This window comes from Nannospalax galili, unplaced genomic scaffold (genome assembly GCF_000622305.1).
Source record: "Nannospalax galili isolate Female #2095 unplaced genomic scaffold, S.galili_v1.0 scaffold405, whole genome shotgun sequence".
Classification (NCBI taxonomy): Eukaryota; Metazoa; Chordata; class Mammalia; order Rodentia; family Spalacidae; genus Nannospalax; species Nannospalax galili.
The window spans coordinates 277,798-290,810 of NW_008354532.1; the positions used below are offsets into that span (position 1 = coordinate 277,798).

The 13,013-nt window shown below is 40.3% G+C and overlaps 1 protein-coding gene across 6 annotated transcripts in view; it reads right to left on the bottom strand.

Annotated features, from left to right (window-relative positions):
• The window catches only part of Nudt9 (nudix hydrolase 9), a 29,514-nt gene extending 19,448 nt beyond the window's left edge, over positions 1-10,066 (bottom strand). For 2 of the 6 annotated variants that reach the window (XM_008851736.3, XM_029555320.1), the window contains exons 1-2: positions 9,600-9,839; positions 4,447-4,686 (exon numbers count right to left, since the gene is read on the bottom strand). In XM_008851736.3, the coding sequence (XP_008849958.1) occupies positions 4,447-4,686; positions 9,600-9,706 (347 nt within the window). In that variant the 5' untranslated portion in view covers positions 9,707-9,839. The other 4 variants (XM_029555321.1, XM_008851738.3, XM_029555319.1 and 1 more) reach the window with 4 other exon arrangements.
• Between the last annotated feature and the right edge of the window lie 2,947 nt (positions 10,067-13,013).

Here is a 13,013-nt window from a genome sequence, read left to right on the forward strand (position 1 = left end):
AACACAAGTACATCTTAATGTCAATTGCATTGAAAATGAATTTTTCTGTATTAAACTGTGTATTTTAGTAATGAAATGGAGATCTTTTTTAAAGGTTAAAACCTCATTTAATTTTATGTCTTACAGGGTTTACAATGAGTACAATATTGTATAACTGTATTAATTCAACTGTGAACCTAAAAATTTACAGCCAATTTTGAAAGAGGTGCATCTTAGCTCTGGTAATTGTTACTGAATATGTCAATGCTGTTTTAATGAAATACTTCTTCTGATTATGTGGTTATTAAATAAATATTTTTTTTAAAAAAAAATTCTACACTACTACCAGTACCAAGCACATTACAGCAACTACTAGTTCCCATGTGGTTCCAAAAGCAAGATTCCTTCTGAATGCTGATGTTTCTAGTCCTTCAAAGTAATTTTAATTGCCTTAATTTTAAACAAATTTTAATATATATTGGTTAATACTGTCAAATATTGACATATTACCCAAATTCAAAAATGAATTCACCCAATTAACTGTACAATAAATATGATGTATATTAAAAATGGGCATAATATGTTGGAAGTATTTCAGATCTTGAACTGAGTTGTAAATGCTCACTGAGCTACATCTGCACATTTCAGAAATGTGTGCTTGGCTGCATTTATGCCATGCCCCAACAACAACACTTTTTAAACAGATATAAGTAAACTACCTTCTCCAATACTATGAAACTACTGTGTTGATCATAGATACTTCCTGAGTAGTTTTTACATATAATGGTATTAGGTTTTTTTATTCTTGCTTTAATTCCAGTAAGTATAGAAATATATCTGTGACTTGTTTGGGGAAATGACCAGTTAGAATGTGCTAGGTATTCTCTGAGATTTCCAATAATTCTACCATCTAGCACACAAATACAAAAAGTTAAAAGATAAAAACTATGAAATTATAAAGCAAGAGTTACAATGTTCTTTGAACTCTAGAAATTCATCATTTTTAAAGTATGAATATACTGAAACATTAACATTAGCAGTAAGTCTTGACCTAGACTGTGATATAAATTCCACCATAAAAAATAAATAAGCAGAGCTAAGTATGGTACCACATGCTTGTAATACCAGCATTGGTAGACTGGAAAGAAAACTGAGTTCAAGGTCAGTCTAGGTTATATAATGAGATCCTGTCTCAAAGAAAATACATTTAATCTTCCTTTATTTTAATTATGTAACACACCTGCCAATCGTTTGTATCATTCATCTTAACTTTCTCTTAAATGAAGGGAAAGGAGTTCATTTCAATCTAATTTCTCCACAAGTAACCCTCATGATTAACAATCTGAATACCATCACTAAATTATAAAGATTATCCTTGAATAAATTAAGGAAACCACTGTAAAATTCAAACCACAGGAATAAATTCGTGATGAAATTTAAGATCCTAATGAACCAATACTAAATCTATCCAGTTAGAAAAGCTTTATACTTAAATTATACCTTGAGAGATCTTTAAGGATAGCAGTTTAGCAAAATGGATAAATTAATTAATCTGGGGATCTGAATGAGGTGGAATACCAATTATATCATCAACTAGCTCTGTAACTACCAGCAAAGACAAACATCTGTGCTTCCATTATTTTATCTTTTTAACTGACATATAACCACTGTACATATTATAGGGTAGGGTGTAACAATCTGGTACATGTGTAAAATTGTGATGATCAGATAAGAGTCATTGGCATTTACATCTTTTATACATTTATCACTTCTTTGAATTATAAATTTCCAAAGTTTTCTTTTCTATATAATAAACTGTAAACAATAATCACCCCACAAAGTATAAAACGCCAGAACTCATTCCAATTATCCAATTTCCTACTTACCCTTCCTGATTTCCAGTGGTCACTATTCTAATCTCTACTTCAATGAAATGAACTGGTTCTTTTTTTTTTGTTGTTAGCAGTGATGGTTTGTGCATATGTGTACATGTTTGTGTATGTGCAGGCACACATGTGTATGTGTACATGTGGAGGCCAGGGGTTAACCTCAGGTGTCTGTCCATGAAAGTCATTCACCTCACTTGTGTTTGGTTGGTCGGTTGGTTGGTTGATTTTGGCTGTTTATCTACAGGGTCTCTCACTGGCCTGGAACCTGCCAAGTAGGCTAGGCTGGCTGATAAAAGCCTAGTAGCCTCCTAGGACTTTTACGTGGGTACTGGGGATCACACTCAGGTCCTCACACTTCCACAGCAAGCACCCTGCCAACTGAGCATCTCCTCATTTTGAAATCAACTGTTTTAGATCCCACATAAGTGAGAACATGTGGCATTTGTCTTTCTGCATGTTTTCCAATAAAGCAGCAATAATTATGCCTGCTTCCCAGATCAGAAAACAACAGTGTCTATGAAAATCATGTTGTATGGTGAGTAGCTCAGAATTTATATGTATAAACTTTATCATCATTGCATGGTACCAAGTCTTGCGAAATCTAAGAATTGGTTTCATAGACGTCGAGAGTAGAATGGAGGTCACAGGCTGAGAAGAACAGAACAAAGAGGAGGCACAGACTAGTCCATGGGCACTAGGGTATAGTATGTGGGAGTGTCCTAGTTTGTCTCTCCAATGCTGTGACAAAATACTCTGACCAATACCAACTTGGGGAGGAAAGGTTTTATTTTATCTTACATCTCCTGGGTCACAGTTCATCAGGGAACCCAAGGTAGGAACTCAGGGCAGGAACCTGGAGGCAGGAGCAAGAGCACAGGCCACGGAGGAACTCTGCTTGCTGGTTTGTAAGTAAAACATAAAGTTTGCAGAGGTCCAACAGAAGAAACTGGAAGTTTTATTCACTAATATTCAAGCAGAATTTAAAGATCCTGAAGAAAATACAACAAAACGGTGTATGCCATCCCCTGCACTCACAAAGCAGCAAGTCCACTCTCTCCAGGATGGTGCAGATCTTTATGAAGCAATGAAAAATGCACCAGACCTGGATTACCTTGAGGTGAGAAGACGAGTCAGATGACAAGCCTTGGTCCCTATCCCTTTGGTTATGAAGCTGTATGTCAGAATGCTACATCTTTCAGAAGGGTGACTTCTCTGACATATTTTTGATTCTGCATCAAGAATTGATGACAGTGTTTATGAATTTCATGTTAAATAAAGGATTCTGAATGCTTCCATCATAAAGAAAAGATACTTGAGGAGGAGACAGATTTAAGTTGATTCAAATGGATACATACATCAAAAAATTCTATGTACAGTTTTTATGTTTTATGTATAAGCTGAAAAATAAACTTTGCCTGGGAATGTACCTCAATGGTAGCCTGCCTGCATACTTAACAATGCCCAACACCAAAAAAGTAAAATAAAATAGTAAGAGTAAATTGATGAGTGAATAATTTTTTTATTTTAATTTATTTATATTTTACATGTCTGAATGTTTTTTCTGAATGTATGTAAGTGCACCCATGTGTGCAGTACCCATGGAGGCCAGAAACGGCTGCTGGAACCCCTGGAGCTGAAGTTATAGACAGTTGCTAGCCACTACATGGGTGCTGGGAACTGAACCCTGGTCTTCTGCCAAGAGCAGCCAGTGTTTATAACTGCTGAGCCATCTCTCCAGCCCCACGAATAACTTCTTCAAAAAGAATTCCATTACTGTAATATTTTTATTATTAAAAGAAACAGAAAGGCAGGCAAAATGAAAATATGTTGGTCAAAGGACACAGGTTTCAGTTATGTAGGATGACTAAGTTCTAACAAGTTAGTGCCCAGCTCAGTGACCATGGCTGTTAGTACTTATTGTAGACTTGAAACTTGAAAACAAATCTCAATGGTATATGAGATGGTGATGGCTATGTTAACTGACTTTACTCCCATGTACATATCTCTCAAACCATAAAGATGTATACCTTAAATACCAACAATTTTTAGTTGCCAATTATACCTTAACAAGCTGAAGAGGCAGTAAGAGGAATATAAACATAAAATGTGATGCAATCTAGCACTTTTAGGAACATAAAACACTTTGGCCTCTCCTCTCCTTCCCCTTTCCTATTTGTTCATACTAATCTAATCTCTCATCATTTTGTTCTTAGTAATCTGGAAAAAAAGTTGAAAAAATATTTTCACTACCTCAAATACAAGCCCAGCTACGTTGGAAAATAACACAAAAGATATACAATTGTTAACTCAAATAGAACACTTAAAAACAGACATCACCAGCTTTTATCATTTCAAAATAAACATCAGCCATTTCAAAACAAAATGGATTTGCCTATCAGGAGAGAGCCTCACAAAACTCCCCAAAGAATAAACAAATATGTACTGTTTGGTTTGGTTTTGGCAAAATTCAAGTGAATATGGAAGCTGACTTGTAACAAAGCATAGATAAAAATTATTTTTCATGTATTAAAATGCATGACCTTCTCTTATACCCAGCTAATACAGCTTATATGCCCACCTGATTTGGGGATCCGCCCACCTGGGTCCAGCCAGGACAGAGAGAGCAGTATACTCCACCGGGTTATAGTCTTGCCACTCAACCAGCCAGCCCACTTTCTCATTAGGAACTTGACTTCTTTCAACTTTTGAACCTGGGTAAGGGGACGTCCGAGCCTTGTTATGGGAATTCTCTTTGGCACCATTAGAACCAGACATGATGCTGGCACTAAGGTGGAGCTCACAGAATGAAAATGAGTTTCTGGGGAAGAAAAAAAAGGTAAATCATTTCACAGATTATAGACCAAAAGTATATGAATTAGAGAACCTAACTCAAAGATTTCAAAATATTTTCCTAAATTTTAAAAATCAGAAAACTCAAGTTTGGTGCATTTAACAGCCCATGTGACAGAGGTGGTTTTTCAAATATGAAGATTTTGAAAAATAGCTAAATCTGGACTGGAGAAATAGCCCAGTCAGTAAGGTGCTTGCTATGCAAGCATGAGGACCTGAGTTCAGAACCCCAGCACTCTCATAAAAGCTGGATGTGACAGCACATGTCTGTAAAAGAGGGCTGGGGGACAGCACAGGCAAATACCTGGAAGTCAGCAGCCAGCCAGCCAGCCTAGTCAATCAGTGAGCTCCATGTTCACTGAGAGACCCTGTCTCAAAAAATAAGGCAGTGAGCAACAAAAGAAGACATCTGATGGTGACCTCTGGATCCCTCATACACACATATACACACACATGTGCACCCACAAACATACATGCATACACCTACACAAACATATACACACATGTGCATCCACAAGCATACATGAACATGCCTACAGAAACATACATCACATGCACGCAAGCATCCACACACATGAATCCTATTAACTGCAGCCTATTGGTTGACTTTATTTTAGCTGAGGAAATAAAGGGTAGAAGTTTACTTTTGTGTTATCTGTTAGGAAAAGGAAGTTTGTTATGAGAACTCAACCATGAAAACAAATACAGGCATTTATAAATAAATCTGCTTAAAAAATTTCTGCATCCAAGTTTTTGGGTACATAGTTTTTCGGCTCTCTTGGGCAGTACCAGAGAGTGACTAGTGAATTATATAACAGTATGTTTATTTTTGTAAGAAACTGCCAAACATTTTCTCTGCTTTGACTTTTGATTAAATTCTTTCCTACTGTTTGCTGTCTACAGTTCTAAGTGTAGCAAGCTGTTCTCTTTCATCCCAGTCAGAGACTTTGAAAAATGCTATTTGTTTGGTACTTACTCTATATTCATGAGGTACTATCAAGCTCCAAAATTCAGGAAATGCCCAACCAATAAAGTTAATATCCCCAGAGAGGCTGGATGCTAGTGTAAAATGGGGGGTATCTGACTTGTGACTAACTTTATCAAAAATGAAAAGTGCAGTTCCCCAGGGTGGTAGCAATCCCAGCACTGTGGAGGCATGAAGATTACCAGTTCAAAGCCAGCCTGGCCTACTTAGCAAGACTATATCTCAAAAACAAACTAATTAAAGTGGTAGGTTTCTGTGATTTTCATGTTTTAACTTGCTTCCTTCAGCTGCTACAGCTCTGGAAAGTCAAATACTGAATTCTCTGAAAAAGATCTTCCTCACTCATCCTAAGCTCATACTCAACAAAAATGTATAAGTATGAAACTTATCTAAATTAGTGAACAGATTCTAGTTATGTGGCTTCTTTTTTTTTTTTTAAGTTAACATATAGCACCCTGTTCTCTATTACAAAATGAGAGATGAGTCTCATGGGTGGGAGTAAGCAAGAAAAGTGTTCATTATCCCATTCTATGCCAACCCGAGGCTCTCTGTTCCACAGTTTAGGGAAGACTAAGCAGGCAGAACTGTACAAATGTGCTAAGAGACTTAAACACCTGTTTACCTTCCCAAGTAAATTTAATTTTGTTTTTTTTGGGGGGGGGGTCTTTTTGAAACAGGGACTCCCTGTAGCTTCAGCTGGCCTGGAACTCCCTATGTAGACCAGGCTAGCCTTGAACTCTCAGAGATCTGCCTGCCTCTGCCTCCCAAGGGCTGGGATTAAAAGACATACGCCACCACTCCTGGCTGTAAATTTAATTTCTTAAGAAAAATAATGGGGCTAGTAAGATGGGTAAGCTGTCAAGAGCGCTTGCTACCTGTCCCAGTGTGCATCTCTATTGCTGTTATAAAACAGGAACCAAAATCAACGTGGGGAGGAAAGGGTTTACTTGGCTTACACGTCCATATCACAGCCATCACTGAGGGACATGAGGGCAAAAACTGGAGGTAGGAGGTGAAGCAGAAACCATGGAGGAACACTGCTTACTGGCTCGCTTTCACTGGCTTGCCCAGCTACTTTTCTTATACAGCCCAGGCCCAGCTGCCCAGGGATGGTACCACCCATAATGGACTGGGCCCTGGTACATCAATTAACAATTAAGGAAACATCTCACAGACTTGCCCACAGGTCAGTCTGATGGAAGTTGCAGTTCTTTCTTCCCCAGTGACTCTAATTTGTGTCAAGTTGACAAAAACTATCTAGAACACTACCTAATCATGAGGACTGGAGTTTAGATCCCAGCACCCATGTAACAAGCCAGGCAACCCACGCATGCCTGCAACTCCAGCTCTGAGGGACGTAGAGACAGAAGAATCACTATGGCTTGATGGCTTCCAACCTAGCCAAAAAATCAGGCCCCATGTTCAGGGAGAGAACCTGCCTCAAAGGAATAGGGAGAGAGTGATGGAAGAGGAAACCCAGCACTCTCTTCTGGCCCCCACATTGGGACACAGGCATGCACACCTGCACACGCGTGCATGCACGCACACGTGTGTATACACACACACACATATACGTCAGATACCTGCTTAAATAAATAAATGAATAAATAAATTTTAAAAGGAAATACAGCAAAAGAAAAATCTGACTATGCATCTTACAACACAGGCAAATGCTAATCCCATTTACATCTGCTCTCCAATATAAGACACTGAATCAGAATCTAAATCCAGGCTCTAAACTCTACGCTACTGTACCTCTACTTAGTATTCAGCTCACATATAGTATTTACATGTATGCACAGGAACAAAACACACAATGTTCTCTACTTATGTCATTGATAAAACCTGTTGGGAAATTTGGAAACCTGATTTCTCAGACACAATCTTTTTTTTCTAGAAAAGATATTTGAAACTCTCTAGGTAAATCACAAATATTAACTATAAAACTATCATTTTCTGGATTTTCCTTAATTGTTCAAGAGTCACAAAATTATTTTTATATATTTTTATTTATTCTTTGAGAATTTCATACATGTATGCAATGTATTTTGATCATAGTCAATCCCACTCCTCCCTCCAACTTCTCCCCATCAATCATGTCCCCCTCCCAACTTTATGTCTTTTTTTATTGTATTTTTATGTTTAATTATGTGTATATGCATGACATTTACATATGGGTTTGTGCACATGAGTGGAGGCCAGAGGAGAGCATTGGATCCCCTGGACCTGGGTTACACAAGGCTGTGAGCAGCCCCAGCCAGGTGGTAGGAACACAACTCAGTATGTGCTCTTAACCACAGAGCCATCTTTCCAGCACCCCTCTCCTTTGAAAAAAAAAAAAAAGAAGCAATAATCCACTAAGTCTACTTAGTGCTACCTATATGCACAAGGGTGTGGAGCAAGGTCAACCTACCAGGGGCCACACACCTTAAAAAAAACTGCAAAGCTACAAAGTTCTTGACAATACATTTCTTTTGCCTCTCCCCAGATGTTCTGCAATATTTGATTACCAGGTATTCAATGCATATTTTTTGGCTTAAATTTTGGCTTTTCTTCTGAACCAATATTCAGTTTCTGGTTCTGGATACACCTCTAATTTAGAGTTCCCTTCCCTGCCTTACTAAAATAAAGAGTAACAGCCACTTTGCACTGTTCTGTTGGCAACCAACACAAATAACACTGATTTCCAGAGAGCACCTACATGAATTCCTTCCCTCCCCAAATTCCACAGAAAGAAGACAAAGATGTACAAAAGGAAATTAAATCCACACCAGCAGACAAAGGACAGTATAAATGGACTGGCAGGGTTTTTAACCTATGTCAGGAAGACAGAAAATGGATGGAACCATAGTGGCCTACAAACCAGAGTGTAAGTCATTCATATTTAAAGATATACACAAAAAAAGTGATGGGAAGATGTCATACTTGCAAGGCGAGCCTGCAGAAATGCCAAACTTGAAGTCAGTGAGCTCAAAAGTCCTATAGAGACATATGTCAGTAACTATGGAAATTAACTTCCTCCTCAAAACCGAAACTTAGTGACAGTAATGCTTGTCTCCTGGATAAAGTCAAAGGTTGGGTGTGTTCTATTTTTACAGGGAAGAGAGAATTAGGACCACTACTATGAAGAGTTATGTTTGACAACTTGACACTCTGAGGCTTAATAACTTTACAAGTCACACTAGAAAATAAAATTGAGGAAACTATACCCAGCAGAGAAGCTGCTCCACCACCATTACATAATGTCTCGGAAATAAGAAGGCCCCAGTCTCTCCAGCGGTACCTAACACCCAGAGCCAATAGTCAACATGCCTTCCTGTGTATAGAAACAATATCTTTACTCAACATTAATATATATTTCCATTATATGTATTAAGTAACCTGTCTCACAGGGCAATACCAGCAAATGCTCTTTAAATTCTGGTGACCTATGATTATGCTGGTGGCTTGCAGCGGATGGAAAAATTTTAAATCACTGGTCAAAAAAGGTCTTTGAGACTACTGTTCCTCAAAAAAAAAAAAGGGTAATGAGATATGGCTCCGGAGTTATGTGCACTGGCTGCTCTTCCAGAGGACACGGGTTCGATTCCCAGCACCGAGGTAGTGGCTAACAACCATCCACAACTCCGGTTCTATCCATAACTCCAGTTCCAGAAGAATTTAACACCCTCTTCTGACCTCTGTAGGCAGTGCAGGACATAGGCGCACTTTACAAACATACAGACAAAACACATACAAAATAAATGTAAATAGGTAAGTAAATAAATAGGTAGGTAAATAAATAAATCCGGTACGCCAGCAAGGCCTACGGAATCCTCGGTTAAGGAAGGTGGGGATTCCCAGCCCAGCCCATCCCAAGATCTGGGGATAGCAGCCGGTACTAGAAGCGGGAATACCTGGACGCCGGGATGCTGCGGCAGCCAGAGGACCTGACAGTCACAGACGCAAGGGCCACTGAGAGAGATACGGTGGCTAAAGCCTTTCGCAGGGAGCGTCCGGCCATGGGCGCCCGGCGGCTGGGCGGAGCTGGCTCGGCTCCCGTGGGCCTCACCTCCGCCACCCAGTAGCCCGAGCCCAGCGCCAGATAGCCAGCGGGCACTAGAACCTGGCCGCCCTCCCGTCCCGGGCGGAGCTGCTTCTACCTGGAAACACAGACCAGGGGCCCTCCCAAAGCCACAGTCCCGCGAGCCCCGCAGAGGGACGCGGATGTCAACCCAGCAGCAACACCGAGGATCCCAGGGCCAACTTCAGCAGGCGCCTCCGAAGTCCCGGTGCACGACACCGCTTACGGCTCCGCCGCAAAGTGAAACAGACAGCCTCAGCGGCCGGCCTTCCAGGTTCCAGGTCTGCGCAGGCGCACTCGGGGCGAGTCCGTGGGACGCCTAAGGACTTGACCAAAAGGAGGAAAGGCCTGGAGGTGAAAACGGAAGTAAGGAAAGATTAGCGAGAAGCTTGCTGCCTGTGTCTCCGAGAAAGGAAGGCTTTGCAGAACCACACCAGGCCTGGTCCTATAAGCAGTTCGAAGCTAAGGGAAGAAGTATGAGTGATTCAGACCAGGCGTCTTGAGGGGCTTCTATTCCTTGCCTGCCATTCCTGTAGTTGCTAGGTTTCAGGAGGCTTTGCTTGGTGTGGCCCTGGAAACGTTGCAGAGCAGTCTGTTAACCAGGGCCATACCATTTTCTAAAGTCCCTCCATGTTGGTTGAATTGTGACAGTTCCTGAACGTACAGTCATTTGGTTTCCAGAACCAAAGTAACTTGTTCTTCTAAATTCTTGCCCTCCCCATCCTCATAACCAGTTCAGAGACAGCCTGACTGTTCATCAGTCAAATGGTACAGATCCTTCTCCTCCCTCTGAAACTTGTAATAAGGGACCACCACCTTTCTGGGACATGAGCCTGAACTCTCTTCAGAACCCTCTTCATGCTGCTGTCTGTGGTGTTAATAATTATTCTAATAAATCGCTTCCCCAAAAGAACAGTCCACCTGCCTGTCCCCTTGGAAGCCAAAATCCAAAGCCTTTCATTGACAAGCTGTAAAATAGGCACACAACCTGAATAATAAACTCAAATAAATGATTGGTTCTCCAACCAAATTTGTATTCTGGCTTTCACTTATTTGATTATTAATGTGGCAGTTCGTAAAATTTAAATATATGATCAAGTTTTCCACCCACCCATGCAGTTCAAAAACAGACACTATAAGGCTTTGGCAGTGTTCAAAGGTAGGTCAATCTGCTATAAACAAGTTTGGGGGTTGAAAAGAAAAACCACCACTCCAATTAAAGTGTATCTACAAGGTAAAACTTTACTTCTGATCAGAAAAATGCACAGCAGACAAAATCAGAGAAGCAAGCACACTGTGGGAAATTTGATAGGTTTTTATACTAACACAAGAGTACTGTGTCTTTTTCCCCATTCAAGAATCCCACCTGGAAATCTTTTGCTGTTGGATAGTTTTAAAAGGAACTGGCACAAAAGAAATGAAGGAAAGGTGAAAGATGTCTGCTATCCCCCCATTCATCAAGGTCCAGTAATGTAGCAAGGCCTTTGCATAAACCGAAGTTTTACAAGGTCAGAGAGAGAAAAAGATTTTAATTTCCTATCATAAAGTAAAGTGCCACAGTGTTTGACAGAACAGACTGATACAATGTTTCTTACAAAGCCTCTTTTTTTTTTTTTTTTTTTTTTTTGAGACAGGGTCTCCCTGTAACCCCAGCTGTCCTGGAACTCACTATGTAGACCAGGCTGGCCTCAAACTCATAGAGATCCACCTGCCTCTGCCTCCCAAGTGCTGGGACTAAACTTGGGTGGTGCTACCATCCCTGGCCCTTCCTCTTATTTTTAGGCATTCTTTTCTTCAAATGTATTAAGATTTTGGCTCTCTTTTTCTGTCATATCTTAGACTAAGAAACTGCTATAAGGAGGAGGTGCCTGTTTGGTAATAGCTGACTCAATAAGCCTCTGAGTTAGGCCCCTAACACAAGGATAATACTGCAGCCAAACAGATTTGGGACACCTACCAGGATGACCAAGATTAGCATAGAGTCCATGAGATCCTTCCATTTTCTAAACCATCCTTCAAGTAGGTCAGAGAATGGCTCACTTATTGCTAAATTTTTGTTTTAGTTCTTTATAAAGGGACTTAAAGCCTTGGAGAGCTCTTGCAACAGTTCCATTTAGGGTTGTGTTGTTGGAGATGAACATACAACATTAGCATTACACAAATACCTCCTTTTTCTGTGATCGCCATGTCTAATATTAACTTTCCCAGGCTTTTTTTGTTTTGTTTTTTATTTTGGGGGGGGTTTTTTGTGAGCTCTAATTGTTTAGCAATTACCTCAACTGCATCCCTAGTGATAGAATATGTGAATTGCAGAAGAGCCACAAGCCCCATTAGAGAAAGCCATAAATCCCTTAAAGTGTCTAACTGGCCCTAAATTAGCAGCCTGGTCTTGCTCAAATCTGGCCTTGCTCAAGCCTTATCAACTAGTCACTCCCTGGACTGAGAGAGACTGTGGAGCCCACCTGTCTCCTTTAGTGCTATAGATAACTCACTCACCTGTCTGAGAAAAGAGACCCTCAAGGACACCAGACCATGGCACAGAGTTAATTCTTGCACCTGTGCAGCAGAGTTCCTATGTAAGACCAGACTGCTCCCTATTCAGAGCACAGATAATCATTCTTCAAGGAACAGCTTTTATCAGCCCTTTGTTGGGCTTCCTGAATCCAGGGAGCACATTTCTTGCCTTTTGCAGGTCTGGCTTTGACTCTTATTTCTATAAACTCCTTCCTTTTTCCCACCTCCTAAATCTAACACCTAGTATAGTTAACAAATCTTTTGATTAGAATATATAAAACTGGGGGTCTGGAAAGATGACTCAGTGATTAAGAGCACTGACTGCTCTTGCAAAGGACCCCGGTTCAATTCCCAGCACCCACATGGTGACTACGAACCACCCTTAACTCCAGTCCCAGGGGATCCGATGCCCTCTTGTGACCTCCGTGACATTGCACAACACAGGTACACTCACATACATGCAGGCTATACACTCATAAAATTTTTTTAAAAATATATAAAATTAGGGACTGAAGAGATGGCTCAGCCATTAAGAGCACTGACCACTCTTGTAGAGGACCAGGCTTTGATTCCCAGCACCCACATGGTGGCTAACAACCATCTGTAACTCCAGTTCCAAGGGATCCAACATCTTCTGACCTCTGGGGGCATTGCACGACACAGATGTACACATGTAGGTGATACAATTATACACAAAAAAATAATAAATATATTTTAAAATTCATTAAGAATA